A 22137-nucleotide genomic window follows, 5' to 3' on the forward strand; every position below is an offset into this window, starting at 1 on the left:
CAAATCGTGTTGACCAGTCTCCATTAAGGTGACCTTTACTTGCCCAAATTATTATCAGTGAATGGTTGCTCGCTGGATCAGTTTTGTGTTGCCGTTCACTTACATAAGGCTTTCAGGACATCATCTATTTACATGCCGTGCTACCGACAAATAACATTTTCTTCAATGTATCTGCTCTTTGCCTCTTCCATTAGAGATAGCTCCTTGAATCGTTGTTGGTTTTTAAGGTCCTCCATGGTCCCTCACCTAATTTCTATTATCTCTACTGTATAGACTTGTTATGAGACTTGTTGCGGTGACTCAGTATGACAGTAAATTCTTAGCTTTGTGCTATTAGCCAAGAGTGATCTCACTTACAGTTATATATAAGTCCGATAGGGTTCCACCTTCTGTAAACAGCTATGTAGATAAGATTGTGACACTGACTGAACTGCTGGTGGAAGATTAATCTTTTTTTTTTTATTATATTACATAGTGAATAGTGCAAATATTATTAATAACATCTAAAATTGCCCTTATTTATTAAAACTTCCATCTTCCAGAGTGGCCATATCATGAGCGTGCCCCTCCAAAGCGATACCATAGGATGGAGAAGGATTTTTTGTGAGGTTCACTGAAAACCTTTTGTTAGGCACCACTGAAGTACTAGTTGTAGCCCTGCACTGTATAAATACCTGCAATGCTTAGAAACCTATAACCACCACCAGTGTGGAGTAGACTTACCGAACTGTTTGGGTTCCATAACATTCTCCAAACTCGAACGCTCAGTATTTGACTCGGTGGCTGGGGAAGTTGGATGCTGCCTAAGGGCCCTATGACACTGAGCAATAATCGTCCAAATCGGTCCGATTCGGACGATTATTGCTCCGTGTAATAGAGACAATGATCAGCCGATGACAATGATCATCGGCTGATCGTTGGTAGAGGGTTGGACCTAAAATCGTTGGCCGCCGACCGGGCATCGTTATGTGTAATAATGTCGCACGGCCTTCAGCTGACGATTGCCCAAACACCTGACACCTTACCTCTCCCCGCTCCCTACCTTTTCTCCTGTGCTCCGCAATTTCCCCATCCCAGAGGCTGCAGCATCTGAGCATCCTTTCAGCTGACAGGACGCTCAGCCAATCACAGTCCGCGGTGGTCCTGTGATTGGCTGAGCGGCCTGTTAGCTGACAGGACGCTCAGATGCTGCTGCCGCCAGGACCAGGAAGCTGCGGAGTACAGGAGAGAAGACCGGGAGCAGGGAGAGGTAAGGTTTTAGGTGTTTGGGCAAGGGCTGCATGGACATTGATAACGATGTCCATGCAGCTCTTACTGCCCGATCATTGGGCCATCTAATAGGTCCAGTAAACAAGCAACGATCTAGCAGATCGGCACTCATTTGCTAAAACAATTGGGCCGTAGTCAGCTCATGTAATAGGACCCTAAGGGCTACCAGGAAAACATAGATACAGCCTATGGATGTATTCATATTTTCTAGGACTTATCACCACAGATCCAACTACTGCCTTAGCTTTTTGCAGCCTTTTGTCTAAATATACCTTTAACTCCCAGCAGCTGCAGGGTTACGGCATCTATGACTGTTCATGCCCACAAAGAAGAAGTCTTTGAATGTGACATTTGGAGTGCCGTAAACTTCAGACATTATGCTGCTCTGTTGCCATATTCTACTAGCATGTGTGTTCCCCACCCTCGACTCTATGAAATCTGTATTTTTCTGCTTTTTCAGCCTGTGTGCAGTGGGTTAGTAGTGGTCTCCCCCAGCACTTAGCTGTATTGTTGTTGATATAAATCTATAGACACACTGTAATTTTTTTTTAGAATAAAAACCCATCATGTATGTCATACTCTCACAAGCTATAATCGTCATCCGATACAATTGAATACGGTTGTACTGAGAAATTATGTGTAAAACCATGAAGAAAAAAAAAAAAAAGAGACCGTATTTGTGTGTATACAGTATGTGCAGTGTCGGTGGACGTCTGTTCTCCTCCTTCATATGCATGAGAGCATTTTTGTTACAATGAGAACTGACAGTCTTACGCTGATAGCAAATTTTTCATGCCCAAATAAACCGGCAAAGATGTGCTGGCTGCTCCACAGAACTGAGCGTATGACTAATGCCCCTATTCCACTGGTCGCCGCTATTCAGCGCGGCTGCAGCGAGCGGGTGAGTGCGGGAGGGGCAGCGGGGAGCTGCGGGGGGGGGGGGCTGCCCGGGGGATCGCTAGATCGTCCGGGCAGCCCATAGGATATAGCAGATCGCTGCTATATCAGTCGCTTGTTTTTCAACATGTTGAAAAACAAGCGACTGCAACGATCAGCCGACATGAACGATGTCGGCTGATCGTTGCACTCTATTCCACGGGACGATTATCGTCCGTAGCGGCCGATATTGGCCGAATACGAACGATAATCGTTCCGTGGAATAGGGCCTTAAAGCGAGTAATGTGTAGTCTGTCTGTGGAAGGAGCCGTTATGTGGTTAGGGATCGGAGAAGGAGGGAGGGAGCCCGCAGCAGAGGTGTCAGAGGTCTCAGTTGCAAGGTCTCATCTTCTAAGTTTCCCACTTTGGCCTCTTTTACATGACTGTATATTTCCATCCGTATACTGTCTGTAATTATTTGTCCCTAATTACGGAACGTGTAGAGCAAACTTTTCACACAGGGGGCCAGTTCACTGTCCCTAAGACCGTCGGAGGGCCAGACTATAAAAAAAACAAACTATAATCAAATCCCAATGCAAAATGCCCCCCCCCCCCAAAAGTAAAAGCATCCCTCTTTCTTTCCACCCCTCACCCAGCCCCCACTCAACCCCTCACTCCCCCCTCAACCAGCCTCCCCTAACTCCCCCTTCACACTCTCAACCAGCCCCCTCACCCCATATACTAATATTGTCCCCCTGCATTGTCCCCCATATAGTAATAATGCTCCCTGTTGTGCTCTCTATATAGTAATATTGTCCCCCTGCAATGTCCCCTATATAGTAATAATGTCCCCCTGCAATGTCCCCCATATAGTTATATTGTCCCCCTGCAGTGTCCCCCATATAGTTATATTGTCCCCCTGCAATGTCCCCCATATAGTTATATTGTCCCCTGAAATGTCCCCCATATAGTTATAATGCCCCCCTGCATTGCTACAAAAAAAAAAAATTATACTCACCTAATAGTGCCTTTTCTCTCCTCTTCAGCCCGTCAGTCATCCGGGGCGGGGGGTTGGTGGTCTGTGCGGAGCGGAGGAGGCAGGCGGCAGGGCCGACATCTCACAATGCTCCGGGATCTGCGGTCCGTGCCGCATGGACCACCAACCCCCCGCCCTGGATGTAACCTGGAAATGATCTCTGAGGGATCCTCCGGCAGGGGCAGTGATGACGTCGCTGCACCTGCTGGGGGATCCCTCCGGCGGGGATGTCGGCGGCAGTGTGGATGCGGGGCAGGGGCTGGCGTGATCAGTCTTCTCACTGACCACCAATGAAAGAGTTGTCTCTTCTGGAAGTGCAGCGGGGGCCGGATAAATGGCCTTGGGGGGCCGCATGCGGCCCGCGGGCCCTAGTTTGGGGACCCCTGGTGTAGAGCCTATTGATTCCCATGGGGCAATGCACACAACCATTGTTTTTATGATCCATGTATTTGCAGAAAGTCCTGTCCACATAAAAATAGGACTTATATCAGCGGTGGGGAACCTCCGGCCCGCGGGCCCTATCCGGACCCTAAGACCTCCCGATGCGGCCTGCGGCTCCTCTGTAATGTGTACCGATCCGGTGTGGAAGGATCCGCCATTCACAGCATCTTCCTGTCTCTGTGATAGCTGCCAGATACAGGAGGATGCTGTCTGTGCCGTCCCCTTCCCCACCAGAGCGGCGCACGTCTTCCTTCTCCTGTGGGCCAGGCGCGATGACGTCATTTCATTGCATGCCGCCTGCAGGAGAAGATCGGCACAGGCTAGAGGGGAGAGAAGAGGACCTGGGAAGCGTGGGAGCAGAGGAAAGGTGAGTGGAATGTTTATTTTTTTCATTTGGGACAGGCACTGGGGGTTAACTAGGCTACCAGGGACATGACTGGGGGGTGGTTAACTAGGATACCAGGGACATGACTGGGGACGGTTAACTAGGCTACCAGGGATTTGGATGGGGGGGTTTAACTAGGCTACCAGGGACATGACGGGGGGGTTAACTAGGCTACCAGGGACATGACTGGGGGGTTAACTAGGCTACCAGGGACCTGACTGGGGGGGTTAACTAGGCTACCAGGGACATCACTGTGGGGGGTGGGGTTAACTAGGCTACCAGGGACATGACTGGGGGGGTTAACTAGGCTACCAGAGACATCACTGGGGGGGGGTGTTAACTAGGCTACCAGGGACGTCACTGGGGGGGTTAACTAAGCCTACCAGAGGCATCACTTGGGGGTTAACTAGACTACAAGGGGCATGATTTGGGGGTTAACTAGACTACAAGGGGCATCACTGGGGGTTAACTACAATAGCACAGGCACTAGGGGAACAATACTTTGCCTTGCCCCGGGTGCTGCAAACCCACGCTACTAACTGCCGCGCACAGTATGTGGCCCTATAATGATTTTATTAATGTCCGACTGGCCCTTGACATGGAAAAGGTTCCCTACCCCTGACTTATATAGTCTGTATTTGTGGATCCGATTCAACCATAGAAGTCAATGGGAGTGTAAAAAATGCGGATGACATACAGGTTCTATTCATATGCTCTCTCATATGCTGGTCATTGTGATATTATTTCAAGCGTTCCATCTTTAAAGAGGAGCTTCAGGGAACTCATATAGGTGCACTCACTGATCCACCACAGATTGTTGGACACCTTTTCCACTTGTTTATACTGCCCCAGCCCCAACGTCACACTTTTATAAATGACACCAGGTTTTACATCATGGCACCGGTCGAGATACTACATCTCCAAGCATGTATTGCACCTCAGAACCAACTGCTGTGTACCTGCCCCTGTCTTGTAGTATTTGCCCACCAACGGCTTTATCTGCTTCTGCTTCGCAACGTAAACACAATATCTAACAATCTTATTCCTCTACACAGATAGAAAAGAGAGAGATAAAACAACAGTGTCTTCTTTCCCCTATAATACTCAGGAAAGGCTGTTGTGTCTCTGCCCTTTGCTAGGTGATAACAGTGGGATGTCAGTGGTGGGCGGGGTTACAGATGAGGTGTTACAGCTTGGCTGGCAACAAAAGAAACAGAGATCATGTGATTTCTGTCTCAGAAAGGAGGCGGAGGACAGAAGAATGGAGACAGAGTGGACCGGTAAGTAAGTATTTTTTGAGTCAGGATGTGATGCAGACAAATGGCCCAATTCATGTAATAGAAACTGATTACAAGTTGTCAGGGCTGCGGCGGCGTTCTGTGCTCCGGACCGCCGCCGCACCCCCTCACCTTGTCCTGCAGCCGCCGGTGTCCACATGCAGGGACCCGGCGCTGCTGCCACTTCGGCCCCTTCTAGGGCGCGCACGCGCGCGGGTGTCCCAGAGTTAAAGGGGCAGTCCGTCCCTAACTGGTTCCTGCTCACACACTCTCCTATAAATTCCAGCCCTGCCCCACCAAAGGTGTTAGAGCCTCTACATGCTTCCCATAGCGTTTGGCCCAGCTCCCTGTTGTTCCTGACCTCAGTCCTTGTTCCTAGTTCCTGTCTGCTGTCCCGGTCCCTAGCCCCTGTCCGCTGCTTACCCATTGTTCCTGAGTACTGCCTTCCACCTGCGGTTACGCCTACAGACCTCTGCCTGCACTATCTTCTGCCTACTGCTCCTGCCACGCCTCGCCTGCTGTCACTAGCAACCAAGCCAGGGGTAGCGACCTGGGGGTCGCCTGCCTCAGCAAGTCCATCCCGCCTTGTGGCGGGCTCTGGTGAAAACCAGCGGCCCCTTAGACTCCGCTCCCTGGTGCGGTTACTGCCACCGCTAGTGACGGTTCAGTGGATCCACGACTCCAGGCGTTACACAAGTTTAGATTGGGGGTGGAGATTGAACAGGGTTAAATCTTTCTTAACTAGACTTCCCCTTTAAACACACTTCTTTTTTTGCAGATCAGCTTTTTTTCAGTCTCCAAAGCGCTTACGGTTGTGTAAGGACACTGTGTTTTTTGCCAATAAGAATGACAGGAAAAAATCTTTAGGAGGACTTATTATTTAACACACCACTTATACATACAGTAACTACACACTAAAGATAGGGTAGGTTGACATTACAGCATCAGCCATAGTAAATCAAGTGTTATTTGGCTTCTGTACAGTTGGTTTACAAGGGTCAAGTTTATTTGCTTGATGGAATAGCGTAGACATTTGTGCTTTTCCATAGAGTGGGATCCAATGTAAGTGGCATCTTACATAGGCCTATGTTGGAGGTATACATTTAAGAACGGTTACCTGAGCTATATCTTATATTTAGGTCATACATTTTTTGGTCCTTTCTTTTTGCCAGCAAAAACAAATTAAAAAGATGTTTTCTTTTGTAGCATCTTTTGCTCAAAAGATGTTAATTTTCCTTAAAATAACTGGGATGGAGGTTTTTGATCAGTATCAGTAAAATCAGTAATACAATGGTACAATGAACAATATTAATCAAAAGATCACAATTAAAAAAAAAATGTTTTATAAAAAAAATCTTTATTAGACTTATAGTAAATCATACGTCTAATACCATGAATATTTATTAACATTAGTTCTTCATAATACAATATTAGGTAATGTGAGATTTTATTCTCAGTATAAAGTTAGTAAAAAAAAATTTTTTAAAAAATCACATTTTGGACATTTAAAGTTTTCACACAATATAGGACACGTATTCACAGCGTCTATATCCATACTATTCCTCCCATTGTATATAATGATGCCATTCTAATAACATGCCTATCTATTCATAGTCTTAACTATCAGACCTTGCTCCCATCTTCATTCCTACTTTACTGTTCTCTCATCCTAATATCTCCGTCACTATAACCTGACCTTCTTTCCCTTACGTCCAGGGGTACACCCAGTATGAAGGGTGAAGAACTAACACATCCTGGTCCTGATGCCATAGGGGGCCTAGAGTTTGTACATTCCCCTCCAGTATTGGTCCTGTATTCCCAGCCATTATTTCCGCATTCTTCCTCCCATTGTACATACTGTTCCTATTCTTATTACATGCCTTTGTCTGTTCTGCAACTTTCTTCATTCACCTTCATTGACTCCTTTTCTTTCGATCATCTACATGCCTGCTTGTACTGTACTCATATCTTAAGGTCTCAAGGGGCATGACTATTTTTACTGGTGCAGAAGCACCAGTCACCCCTGGGCCCTGATGCCATAGGCGGCCTTAAGGCCTCCCTGCCATATCGGCATTATAAATAACACAATGTAGGTAAGAGACCCTGTTACAGGTCAGCACTGGAGTTAAAAGCAATGCCTTTCATACAATTTACCATCTCTCTGACCTACTTTATATCACCCATATAGCCGCCTTCCTGTTATGTCTAGCTCCCTTTCTCCGACCGTCCCATTGCATATCAGAATTTCCTTCTTAGCCTTCCAGTTTCTTCTCCATCGCTTTCTACGTATCACATCTTTACCAGTCATCTAATTCTCTTTCACCTCCTGAGTCATTCCACCTGTATGTACATGTTAACCCATAATTTGACAATGAGATATAGGAAAGATACCGATGTTCACTGCATCTAAGTATGAGTGGCGCCTGGAGGCAAATGTTACCACTTTAGTCACATTTTACATTCTGTTTCCTTACATGTCACATACAATTTTCCATCACTTATATCCACTTCTTACCCTTGGTTAGGCCGCATTGCTATTGACCTATAATATAATTCACAATACAGAACATGTCTAGTTCTTAGAGAGGTCACATTGATGCCTCATTGATCCTCACTGCCGCCATGTAGTCTGGATCGGGGATAGGGAACCTTGGCTCTCCATCTGTTGCAAAACTACAACTCCCATTATACCTGGACAGCCAAAGCTTTAGCATTGGCTGTCCAGGCATGATGGGAGTTGTAGTTTTGCAACCGCCGGAGCCAAGCCAAGGTTCCCTACCCCTGGTCTAGATCCATGTGATGCAGATCGCAGCTATGGTGAACTATGTGCCTCATTCACCCATATACTATTCTTTATATACTCCAGTCTAGTATACATTAACATAACCATACTATATAGTATGTGGTATAGGTTTTTTCTTACTTGAATTCAATGGACAGCATATACAGTGGTATATGTTACAGCCTTCTCTCAGAAGTATATGTCTGGAAATACTCCCAATATACAGTAGACCTCCAATGGAAGGCTCATATAAAGTGTGAACAGAGCCTTAGGCATACTTGGGAACCTTACATCCTTTCATTTTGTACTGTTTCCTGAATAATAATAGAATATGTATTAAAGTGCCTTATAACATCCAGTACATATGGTTGCCACCATTACATTGGCTCCTATATTATATAAGCCCGTTCCTGTAATGTGGCAAGGAGGGTAAGCAAATAGATGTTATAACATTGCATAGGATATCGCTCATGTCCCATAAGGCTGCAACAGAGGTCAGCTACAATGGTTGGCTGTGAGGTGTCCTTCCGTAACGCTTTGGGTTATAAAGATACTTTGCCGACACAGCGGGCAGATATTGTTCTGTCCCCGGATTTTTAGGACACACTGTTGGCAGAATGAGCAGTGTCTACAGGGTAAGAGCAAAGTGTCGGCCATTTTGTCCTGACAGACCACACAGTAGGGCTCCTCTTCTGTGTACACCGTTCCTGGTCGTAGATCCAGTGCTGTGGGCTTATCCATCCTTTGCTTAGAGTGAGGAGGCTGCAAAGTTTTGTTCTTTTTCACTGTTGTTCCAGGGTGACGCAAAACCAAATTTGGAGGCTCTATGGAAGAAAGAGAAGAGAATATGAGGGCCATATATTTTTACTGTACAAGACAACTACAAGGGTACAGTATATATGACAGCTGATGGTGACCCTTAGCTTACACCTAGCCGCCTTTCAGCTACTGTATTCTTACTGACGTGTTCAGTGCTACAATAGCAATATGTCATATAATCCCATTACACATGGCTGCTAACAGGTCAGGTTGCCACTAGTGATAAGCGGACATAGGAAAGGGTGGCCAAACACAAACACTCGCCATTCAACTCCTGGCATTTGAAGAAACTGGATGCCGCTGGAGGGAGTCCTGGAAAACATGGATACACCCATAGGTCATATCCATGTTTTCCTAGAAGGTGTTTGTGTTCGGCCATGCGGCTTAACCCAGACATTTTTTCGATGTTCACTCGAGATGAGCGAACCGGGTTCGAGTCGATCCGAACCCGAATGATCGGCATTTGATTAGCGGTGGCTGCTGAACTTGGATTAAGCTCTAAGGTTGTCTGGAAAACATGGATACAGCCAATGACTATATCCATGTTTTCCACATAGCCTTACGGCTTTATCCAAGTTCAGCAGCCACCACTAATCAAATGCCGAAAGTTTGGGTTCAGATCGACTCGAGCATGCTCCAGGTACGCTCATCTCTAGTTGCCAACATATACAGTACAGTTACCATACACTGATAATATCATCTCTGGCCAACTACTAGGGGTTTTCCATACATTTTACAAATTTGTCATACAATCTGGTACTGGTGCAAACAAACAAAAAAATTACTCATCTCCTTTGTCGCATTGAAGCTGCACCTATTGTGCATGTGATACTGCATTGTCGCTACAACCTCATATGCAAAATGAACAGAGACTGTGAGCCAAATGCTAAGTTCACACAACGTATAAGTTCATTAAACAATGGCCGTAGTTGCAGTTTTGCAACCACAGACTTTATTTAATGAATATTAATTGCTATGGAATCCCAGCCGGAGTGTATACACATAGTATACATGTAAGTTTTGTGCGCTCGATATTCGTTATATAGCGGCCACACAAAACTGACAGTGCAGACAACGTGAAGTGCGGCTATGGCGGCACTTTACATTGTCTGATATTGGTAATTGAAATGTGGGCACACCCAAATGCACCCACATTCCAATTAAAAAGAATTAAAGTTTATTCGGTTATTACTGCAGAACCCGGCCAAAGGATGATCTGCAATACTTGAATCGGGAGCTGATTATGTATGTGTCATTGATTGCTCCTTCTTCCCTATAACTTGAGGTTGGTAGATCAGCCTACATGCACAATGTCACAGGTTCCCTTTAAGTGTACGGACAAGTATGTAGAGACTGTGTGTGTGTGTGGGTGTGCGTGCAAGTAGTAAGTTTGCTTTGAATGCTATGTATAGTATGTAGAGAGAATGTATATGCCCTTTTATGTAGTTATGGCATGTAAGTAGCAAATAAGCGTGTATAATAAGCGTGTATGCACTTACTACATACATGTTATTGGTGTGCCAGCTATAATTTGTATTCCTTGTCTGGACCTCATAGCAGGGCACAGAAACAGGATCTGTTAGCAAAGTTCATAATACTAGAGAACAGGCCTGTAATATCATTTTACTAGATAGCAAGGCGGGGATTGTTTGCATTAAGTACGTGTGACACATCTAATATAATAAATTATTATCAAACTCCTGCTGGACCGGTATAACCGCTCCAGTGAAAACCATGAATGATGGTTATTATAGAGGTAATTTATTCAGTGTCCTGATTATATAGAAAGGCCTATCATACAGTATAGCCGGAGGCTGGCTTCCACTGACAGGATGGAGCAGCTGGCTTGTGAGTTACAGAACAGGAAGAGGGTGTGATACCGGACAGGACGGAGAAGATTTATCGAGAGTTGTGACAGATTTCTCCTATTTACATCCATTAAAGTGAACTCACCTTTATCATCACGACAACACGGAGCGAATAGCCGCCTTGTTTTTGTATCTGAAATTATAAATTTTTCAAAAGTTTAGTTGAAATGTAAAATCTCTTACTATTAAATGTTATTTTGCAGACTAACAATATAGATGACTCACCCAGGAGCTGTAAAGCCTTTGTTTGTCCATATACATCTATCATGACCCAGAGGGGCATCTTCCTTGGTATCCCAGAAAACAACACCTTTGACTTAAAATTTCCCTTTTTCCTAAAAAGTACTTGTCCTTTGTTGTTCACCCAGAAACAAATTTCCTCGCCCTCCGTGCACAGTTCCTCTGGAATCCCCATAGCCCAGAAATCGGGAGAATCGGTAAGGTTAGGACAGGCAAATGGTGGTAAAACGGTAGACTCAAAGTTAATGGGGTCCATAGAGGTAAAGCCAATCCGTAGAGCTCCATGCCATCGCCGTTCTACCTCCAGAATCCTTATCCAGACTTTCTCTCTAGGGAGAAGAGAGCGATTGGAGAAGATAATCCCATCATGGAAGCTGTGGCGTCGCTTGGCCTGATGGAGGCAACTGCTGAGCTGGATATTACAGCCCTTAGAATAAGGGTGAAAAGTGAGACCTGAAGAAGTAAACAGGAACACAAGTCAAAAAACGTAAAACTACTAATATATCCTAAACATGTGTATTACTCTCCAATATCCCAAACCCTAATTGCTGTGGTCAGTAAGTGGAGCTGAATTACATGCGGTCAATGAAATTCGCATTGTCAGGAGGCAATAGGTTAAAATGAGCTCAGAATCACGACTTTATGATATCACACTATAATAGATACACCCAAGTGCAAATACTTCAACCTCACCGGCAGCCCACGCCATGACTGGTAATATATAACCAATGCTAGAGTGGTATAATACTCCCACAAAAAATCCTCTAACTTAACATATTACGTTAGTCTGAGTAAAGGAAAGCCTAGACCTTGAGCTTTGTCCATGTAATATATAAGTAAAGGTACTGTAACTTCTAAGAACTGTAGTGAGTACTATGGAATTGTACCATGATATAGGAGGCAAAGGCCGCGTCTTTTTCTGTACTATGTGCATGTCATTGTCAACTGAGAGAAGGCTTATATATCCGGTGCATGATAGATATGAGAAACATAGATAGATAGATAGATAGATAGGAGAACTAGGGTATCTGGGGCCCACTAATGAAGAACCAGTGAGAAATGACATGTCAATCCGTGTTTGTGCATTTTCTAAAGCTATAGAGTATATTAGAATTGCACAAAAAGCATATCCAGTGGTCATAGCATATTGGGGAATATAGTGATCAATGTATTAATTGTACGTGTAATTATTTTATTATAATATACAATGGTCATGCTGGGATGTGTAGTGTCTTACATATGTGTAGACTACCAAATAATTGTACAGTATTTATTATGACAATGGTCAGGACATATTGGGAGGTAGCTTTATCTATATAGTGTAATTGCACTGTATTACGGCCATATCCACCAGACGGTTCATGTTAGCGACTAGAGATGAGCGAATGTATAGTAATAATGAAGCGTATCACTTTGTTAGCTCTGCAATCTGTTCTGCTCGGAAAACATCTCCCAGAACTGGATTCAGCTTTTCCAGGCACCCAGGGCAGAGCGGCATGGACTTTGAGGGCAGCCGGCTGATAAGCAGATTGGACAGCTAACAAAGCGATTCGCTAGTACTGTAAATTCGCTCATCACTATGAGCAACTATATTGGCCAGTGTCTGCAAAGAATATACAGTAACTGTCTTTATAGAACACAAGAGAATGATATGAAAAATGAAAATTCTGTTCTTTTTATGGAATTTTCAAGAACTGTCTGTTATCCTGTTGATTATATTGGAAGGAAAGGCATTGCCCTTTACATCAGGTTTGTATAAGAATCCCCATGTATACTTGTATTTCATCTTCATGTCAACAATGTATTATCTGTCCAAGGGCTAAAATAACTCAATGTCATTTCAAATGAAACCAGTATTGTATGTATCTGATATGTGCACCGACACAGTATCCACAATGCACACAATGCCAGTAGGTATGTGGAATTCCCAGAAGCCATATTGCATTCTCGCAGTCTGCAGCACCTGACCTATTGTTGTGCACGGTCCTTGTTGTTTCCCTACAGCTATAGTGTCCAGGATTGACACCCCAAACACGACCTTGCACTAAATGACGGATATGAGCATTCACAGTATCCCTGGAAACTGCAGATAGTTATTGGCACTAGGTTCACTGCCAGACACTGCATGAATAGGAAACCACAAAAGGAAGTCATAAGTGTGAAGCTGAATGAAGCTGTGTGCAACCATGTGACTAGTCGCTCCATTACATTCCTCACTACAACCTGCACCATTCACTGCGGAACAAGAAAGAAAAACGTTGGCACCCGTGCCAGCCTCTGTCGTGTCCACATTCTTACTTGTTGGCATTCCCTTCACTTTCTGATCCAGCAATAAATCCATATATATATATATACTGTATATATATATATATATATATATATATATATTTTATTTATTTTTTTTTAAATAATAATTTTTCTTTGTAATTCCACTATGAGTACTACTAAGCAGGTGCTACTTATCTGAGCAATAAAGTGACAATTGGCGTTAAATATTAACCATGTCTTCCACTGCCAGACGGCAGGAGAATTACAGTGGGCAGTATTGGGAAATGAGAAAGAAAACCTCGACCTCAGCAGTTTTTCTTAGTTCCCCTTTTTTCCCTAAACAAAAGTCACTATTCTTAGACTGTGCGCCATTGTGCAATATTGACTGTTAGTTACTATGGCTGTGCTTTATAGTTTTGAGATTATACCATGTAATCTCCTCCAGCCTAATAAATCCTAATCACAAATTTAGATGGTTTTATTAAATATATTTATTACCCCATTGATTCGGTATCTGTAGTTTTATGATTGCAGTTCAAGAAATATAGCCTAAAAGGGGCTACCGATGAACTGATGACCCCATGAGTCGATGGGACCCTATGATCAGTGACGGCCGTCCTTTTAGTAAATTATTGAAGAGATCATCGGACATCCTAAATCCTTAAGGTGTAACTAGGCGTCTAAGGTTATAGTCCTTGTCTTTGGTTACAGTTTATCTGTTATATTTAACTACTTCTTTATTTCAGTATAAAACCAATAACAGGACTTACACTCAAAATTTAAGACCATTCAAGCCGCCATATAAACAAACAATTTTCACTAGTCTCCTTATCCCCCCCCCCCCCTTGACAGTGGGGAAAAAAAAACAAAAAAATGATCTATCTAAAGAAACACATCAGCGTCTCAAAATTTTGTCTTAAAATCTTAAAACATGGCCACTTTCTTCCAGGAACAGCACCTCTCCTGTCCTCAGTTTGGGTGTGGGGGTTTTGCAACTCAGGTCTATTGAAGTGAATGGAGCTGAATTGTGGGTGATGCTGTTTTGGAAAGAAAGTAGCTGTAATTTTTTTTTCGAATACTGGATAACCCTTTTAACATCTTATATAAGTAAACTTAAAGGGGAACTATCAGCAGGTTAGATGGATATAACCTGCTGAAAACCCCCAATAGCAGTGGGGATGCTGAGGAGAAAGGTATGTGTTTTATCTGTGTCGGTCCTGCAGTAATCCTGCAGGTCTGTGTCGGTCCTGGAGTAATCTTCCCTTCGGAGCACCGTTATGAGCACTGCTGTGCGGCCTGCTCCTTCTAATGTTAATCAATGTAGAGGATGGGCAGGATGACACGGCAGTGCTCCTAAGGGTGCTCAGGAGCGGAGTTTACCCCGACTAACATCACGGAACCAGCGCCGAGGAGGAAGGTAACACACATACCTTCCTCCTCAGCGTCCCCGATGCTATAGGGGACTATCAGCAGGTCGGATTCGTCTAACCTGCTGATAGTTCCCCTTTAAAAACTTTGGAGTTCTTGCCTGGTTTTAACAAGCCATGTTGCCTGGAGGAAAGCTGGGAGTCTTGCTGATGGAATCCCCCATGGTCAGAGGGATCCTAAGGGAAATGGAATGATAAATGCTAATTTTTCCGGCTATTATATCGGGGATGGACACAAATCTAATAAAACACTTATTGAAACATCCATTTAGTACATTTATTAAATAATGTAAGAGGATAGACCTGTCTACCCCCCCCCCCCCCACCCACACACATTGCTCGCTATTTATACATGTAACCATAGCCCTCTGGCCATTGGACCAGGGTTTTTTCTTCTCAGGGGTTTCCAATTTGTAACCACCTTGTAGGGAGGGTGGGTTTGTTTGTTAGAAGGAGTTCCTGAGAGGGAATACCCTGACATTAAGAAATGCCTATAGGCATTCATGTGGCTGGACTTTCCCTTTAAGGAATGCATTTGCTGCATAAAATGTCTATAGCATTCTGCACGTTTTGCGGATATTGGTGCAGATTGGCAATATATCCAAATCATTCAAAAAAGGGCAATTGCAAGAGGAAATATCCACAGAATGTTGAGATTTGTATAGTGCCATCCACATGCATGGTCCTGTAATCCACTATTGATTTACCTATGCATATCGGCAGGTAAAACGACCATTAACGACCATTGCAAGTGCAACTGTTGCTCTATGGCAATGGGATACCCCATCAACAGTCCGATTCTTTATGATCATACACTTACTACCTATACTATTGATAGGGGATATCTTAAAGGGGCTATCCATTTGAAAAAAAAAATTAGCTGGTGTCTAAAAAATGAACAGCACCACTCCTGTCCTCAGTTTGTATGTGGTATTGCAGTTCACTTCCATTGAAGTACATGGAGCCAAGTTGTCATACCACACAAAACCTGAGGACAGGGAGGGTGCTATTTTTTGGGGGAAAAAACTGCTGTTTTTAATCCCGGATATCCCCTTTCCAGCATTTACAGCGCTAACTGCTCCCCAGTGCAGAAACATTCAACATATAATAAATGCCCCCAATCTTGAGGATGTCGATGCCTAATGCAACAAGTCTGTTCCTTTATGGATGCAATATGTAAAAGTATTAAGACTATGTAAAACTTAAAGAAGAACAAGAAAGTTTTCAAAATAGGAACAAACTTTTGATGTCAACCACAGGACAAGCTTTGTAAATCTAAAAAAAACCTTTTATTTATGATGACGAGGTATCAGTATTTATTTCTGCTTCTATGGCGGCTGAATTACAATCTCCAGAACAATGTAACCAGACTCGGTAACACTCACCTTGAGTTGCAGAGCTGCAGGTTAGTCCCATGATTTACAGCAATGTGACTCCACAGACACATGTGTGCGGTGTGTTTATATCCAGCCTTGTGGGACGGTTTAGGGCCGGGACATTCCCTGACACATAGGCACACCCTCCTCTCTTTCTCTTTTCTTTTCTCATTTTGTCGGAAAGTCCCTAATGAGGAAATAAAGATGCAAGAAAAAAAAACTCATTAATAACAATGGAGAAAGAATGTTCATGTGACCTGCGAGATGATTGTCAATAAACGGCATGGTGGAAACTACAGGGAGAGGAAAAATACAGAAGGATTTAGGGATAAAAGCACAAGTGTGACCATAGAACCGTATACTTTATATATGCATGTATTTTTGAGGGTGTTATCTATCTATCTATCTATCTATCTATCTCCTATTTATTATATCTATCTATCTATTGGTGCGTTTACACAGACAGATTTATTTGACAGATTTTTTAAGCCAAAACCAGGAACAGACTATAAACAGTGAGCAGGCCATAAAGGAAAGACTGAGATTTCTCCTCTTTTTAAATCCATTCCTGGCTTTGGCTTCCAAAATTGGTCAGATAAATCTCTCTGTGTAAACGCACCATATCTCCTATCTATCTATCTATCTATCTATGCACAGATATTCCGCAGCACGCCAGCATACGTGAAAAAGGTGAAATATTTATTACAAAGGATGTAAAAAATACAGAGATGCGACGTTTCGACCCTCTCACAGGGTTATTATCAAGCATGCTTGATAATGACCCTGTGAGAGGGTCGAAACGTCGGTATGCTGGTGTGCTGCGGAATATCTGTGCATACTATTGGGGATCCCCAAGCCGGGGCACTGACTTTGTACAGCACCCGCTTCATGAGGTTTTGGACGTGCGGCTTTCTCCTGTATCTATCTATCTATCTACTATTTATCTATCTATTATCTAGTCAACAGAGTAGTTAGCAGCACAATGCCAAGGTGCAGTTATCGGGTGCCCGCAGGAGCGATTTTGACCATGACCCCAACTTGATAAGTAAAAGGATATCCCACAGCACGACCAGGTCCAGTGAAGGAGCAGTGATTTATTTCATGTTAAAAAACAACAAAGTGCAGCACAGCAAATAGATGCAATGTTTCAGCGGACTCCTCCTCTGAAACATTGCATCTATTTGCTGTACTGCACCTTGTCATGTTTTTTAACATTAAATAAATCACTGCTCCTTCACTGGACCTGGTCGTGCTGTGGGATATCTATATATACTATCCATCTATCTCCTATCTATTTATTTATCTATCTATCATCTTTTTTTGTCATCTATCTATCTATCTCCTATCTATATATATTATTTATCCATTGTCTATTTATTTATTTATTTATTTATTTATTTATCATCTATCTATATTTGTACTTATTTATTTATTATGTAACTATCTCCCATTTATTTATCTATTTATGTTTTATCTATCATCTATGTATCTATTATTTACTTATTATCTTTTTATCATATTTATCATCTATCTATCTATCTATCTATCTATCTATCTTCCTATCTTCTATCTATCTTTTTTATTTATGTATCTATCATCTATCTATCTATCTATCTATCTATCTATCTAATATATTCTTATACCTATAAGGGGACATAGCAAAGATTAAAAACTAGACATCTTTCAGATGCTGTTCAGTCCAAACTAGAAATACTGCCTGGATAGTAGTGAAAAGTATTACAAGCCCCAAGAGACTAGAACTGCATCAGCACAGCACATCCCTACTAAATAATAGAGTAAGATTAAAGATGTCTGCGGCACTATGACTATTAAATCATACACCAACCTGCAGGATAACAAGCCTCCTTCTGCAGGATGCTATATGATAGTACTGCAGAGCTCTTATTATTATTAGTGACACGCTGGGTTGATGCAGTCCTACAGCTGGTGATACATTTTGGATGTTCTTTTTTAGACCAGTGCATATATTTCTAGTATGTGTTTATTGCGGTGGTAATTTTTATGCAATTTATTTGTGGTCACATGAATTTCTGTACAACTTTTTAGATGCCGTTTCAGACTAGTAGCAGAATATCTAGCTTCCTCCACCTCCTTATTTTATGAGACAAGTGCATATTTCACTTCCATGTCTACACAAATTGCAGCACCTGTGGAGATTACATCCTTGGCTCCTTATAATAATTGGGAATAGAGAAACATAGCTGCTTTCCTTCAGAAACAGCGCCACTCTTATACTCAGTTTGCATTTGTTGCAGCTCAGTTTCATTGAAGTAAATGGCATTAAGTTGTTATACCATATAAAACCTTAGGACAGGGGTGTCGCTGTTTTTGGCAGCTATGTTTTTCTGGATAAACCTTTTAAAATGCGAACAAAACTAACCGGTAACTGATCTCTTCTCCAGGGGCCCCATAGTAGCTGCACAGGCTGCTGGTAAGAGGAGCCAAACAGGAAGGTCAGTGGTTGAGCCCTGCTGGCTGTTGTTGCTATAAGGGGCCTAGCAGTCAGGTAGCCTAACAATAACTTCACAATCATGGTCCTTAAAGGGAACCCATCACCATGAAAATGCTACTTAAGCTATTGGCATCATGTAACATAGGAGGAGGAGCTGAGTGGATTGATATATATCTTTATTGGAAAAGATTCAATATAACTTGTAAGTTATTGATGAAATTTCTGATGTTTGCATGCTAAGGAGTCCAGTCCATTGAGTGACTCCGCCCACTGGACTCCTTAACACAAGATGAGAAGGGATTTCAGTCAACATGTTACTGAATCTTTTTCTACAAAGATATAGATCAATCTGCTCAGTTCTTCCTGCTCTATAACATTATAGTGATAGATTAGATAGTGTTGTCTTGGTGACAGGTTCCATTTAAAGTTTATCTCAGGCAGGCATTACTCATAAGAGGCACTAAAAGCTTGGTGCTTATGTGGTATCCCACTACAGGTGTTCCTTATCTTGCACCTGTCGCAAAAGCCTAGTACTCAAATTTAAGGTGGTGATGAGGTTGTATGTGAGTTTCGCCACCAGATGTCAGTGTTCTATGTATGTATTTGTATGTATTGCATAGCTGTAGTCATTATAGGGTTACTGTTTTTGTTATGTGATTCTGTGGACCAGTGGAGATGCTTCTTTCTTTTTCTCTACCTATCCCTATTCTTTTTTCTTTGCACACTCTCTTGTCCACCACTCACAGGGACCCTTACACACCCTGTAGGAAGTAGTCACATGAAGAGAGGAAGTGTAGCGACAGCCAGTCAGTCAGTTTCCTTCTGATTATCAGCGGAGTCTGGGACAGACCAGCTGTGTTAGTGGTTAGAGACACACGTGTATGGAGAACCCACAGACTCTTCTTCCTAAGCTTTTGACTACAGACACTATGCAGTGTTAAACCATTAAATAAGGAAAAGTCAGCGATCACCCCAGCCCACGCCGTGAACCTCTCTTAAAAGTGCAGGGCGGTATCCTAAGGCAGAGGAACTGACCCGGATAGAGCAAAATCCGGCGGATTCCGTTGCCTGTACGCGCTCACACCTGCGTGCCTCTCCGCCCGTGCCATAGACACCATTCTATGCACGGGTGGATTTTGCATTCCACCAAAAGAATTGACATGTCAATTCTTTCTGCAGATAGCGGAATCGGACGGCCCATAAAATGGTGTCTATGGAGCCGGTGGAAAGGCGCGCAGCGCGTACGAGCAACAGAATCCAACGGATTTTATCTGCGTGAATTCCATAGTCTGAACCCGCCCTTCGGCTTAGTGGCCAGACTGAAAAACGCAAGATTATGAAAATATAGATTGTAAAATTTTTAATAAAAAATTCCTCAAAAGTCTTAAAAATATATTGAATCTATCTTATCTAATCGTATCTAAACTTAAAGGGTTTTTATCCAGGATTAAGAAAGCTCAGCAACTTTCTTGAAAAAACAGTGCCACCCTATCCATAGGCTGTGCTCGGTATTACAATGTAGGCAGCTTTGTCTGATTAATCAAATTCTCTTTCTCATTGTGTGTCCATCACTTACCTAGGGAGAAATGGATTTTGGGAAGAAGGCCAGCAAGTGGAGGCAGTTTGATGACCTAGGCAGTGTTTGGCTGGAAAACACTGGGAAACTTTGGCACACATCGCATATGTAAATTCTTCCATGGCACTGGCATTCCCTTTCAGCAGCATAATTGTCCTGTCAAACTGCAAACTGATTTGAAGAACGTGACAGAGAGTTCAAGGTGATGACCTGGCCTCCAATTCCCCAGATCTCCATTTGATCGATCTTCTATGGCATGTGCTGGAGAAACAAGTCCAATCCATGGAAGGCCACACCTTATGGGTACTTGCACACTACGGAATTGCGAAGGAAAACCTGTCGTGGATTCCGTAGCTCGCACACACACGCTGACTCTGGCGGCAGGGTTTGTCTACGTCCGTGCCATAGACTCCATTCTATGCACGGGCAGATTCTGCTGTCTGTCAAAAAAATGAACCTGTTTCCTTCGCAATTCAGTAGTGTGCACGTACCCTATAACCTTGTAAATGGACTCCAACCTTTAAACACACTTAGAGATATATTATTTATCGTACATGCGAATGCGAAAAATTGCAATATAAAAGAGAAAAATGCCTCTTTTCTCACTTATCAGGCTCCTTTTTTCATTCTTCTCTACCGCCTTCTGAAAAAAACTGCTCAAACCTGTCTAGATTAGCAGTATAATGCTCTGGAATACTTGTTTCCTGTTTCCTCGAAAATAAGACCTAGTAGAGGTTTTGCTGAATTGCTAAATATAAGGCCTCCTGCGAAAGTAGGACCTAGCAAAGTTTTTGTTTGGAAGCATTCATGTCGAACAGTTGATGCAGCGGTGATTCTATTCAGCCCACCACTGTTGTCCCCTACGTTGCACAGCAGCTGCACGCAGGACATAAAAACCGTCACCTGCTGCTAACCCTGCAGGTAAGGTATGAAGAGGCCTGTCGCCTACTGCCATCTTCCTTGTCCCCTACCGCCAGATCAAGAGCTGCACACAGTCTGCTGTTATCCCGTCGCCTGCCGCCATACTGTACGCTGTTGCGGCTGTGCTGTACAAGTGTGCTTTGGTGAGCTCCCCCTGGTGGCTAAGAGCTGCAATACCATCTATGCTGTACAAGTGGTCCAGGAACCTCTGTGGTAGACCAATATAGTCTCCAGACTGTACAGTATATAATAAATGTTAATTTTTTTTTGTTCATTAATAAATGTGAATTCTTCTTCATGAAAAAATAAGACATCCCCTGAAAATAAGACCTAGTGCATCTTTGGGAAGCAGTGCCTTATTTTTGAGGAAACAGGGTATATACGAGGGGGTGCTGATAAGTTTTTGGCTTTACCCAGAAAGAAAGGAGGTAGGAAGATGAAACTTTATATTTATTCCACATACTCTCCACTGATGTCACCACACTTCTTACATCAGTACTCCAAGTTCTGTAAGCCTTGAAAAAAGAAGGATTTTGGTTGTGCCCCAAACCAGTCACCCTTGAAGTGTTTCTTCAGGTTTGGAAACAGATGATAGTCTGAGGGAGCTAGACCTGGTGAATAAGGGCCCTATTCCACCGGACGATTATCGTTCAGATTATCGTTAAATCGTTTGAATCTAAACGATAATCGTTCGGTTGAAATGCAGTTAACGATTAACGACCGAACAAGAAATCGGACCTATTATTGTTGCTCGTTCGCAAAACGTTCGCATTGAATAAGACATCATTCGCAGTAGATACGAACGCAATAGCGAAGAAATAGGGAAGAAAAAACGATCGCAAATACGATCATAAGTAACTATTATCGTTCCATGGAAATGAGTGAACGTTTTCAGGTCTTTCGCAATAGCGGTCGTTTGATAATCGTCCGGTGGAATAGGGCCCTAAGGTGGGTGGTCAACCAGCTGGAAGCCTAGCTCCACCAGTTTTGCTGTGGTCACTAGTGCAGTGTGAGCGGGAGGTGTTGTCTTGCAGAAACTAGATTCCTTTTGGACAACTTGCCGTGCCTTTTGGCCTTCAGAGCTGCCTTCAATTGGTTCAAAA

The 22137-nt window shown here is 43.1% G+C and overlaps 1 protein-coding gene across 1 annotated transcript in view; it reads right to left on the reverse strand.

The window, feature by feature from the left end:
• Positions 1–6667: 6667 nt before the first annotated feature.
• The window catches only part of NEURL3 (neuralized E3 ubiquitin protein ligase 3), a 38055-nt gene continuing 22585 nt past the window's right edge, over positions 6668–22137 (reverse strand). Inside the window, exons 2-5 of the mRNA XM_069958707.1 lie at positions 16074–16251; positions 10979–11446; positions 10839–10886; positions 6668–8890 (exon numbers count right to left, since the gene is read on the reverse strand). Coding sequence (XP_069814808.1) covers positions 8562–8890; positions 10839–10886; positions 10979–11446; positions 16074–16104 — 876 coding nt within the window. The 5' untranslated portion in view covers positions 16105–16251 and the 3' untranslated portion in view covers positions 6668–8561. The remainder of the gene's footprint in view (positions 8891–10838; positions 10887–10978; positions 11447–16073; positions 16252–22137) is intronic.

This window comes from Dendropsophus ebraccatus, chromosome 1 (genome assembly GCF_027789765.1).
Source record: "Dendropsophus ebraccatus isolate aDenEbr1 chromosome 1, aDenEbr1.pat, whole genome shotgun sequence".
Lineage (NCBI taxonomy): Eukaryota > Metazoa > Chordata > Amphibia > Anura > Hylidae > Dendropsophus > Dendropsophus ebraccatus.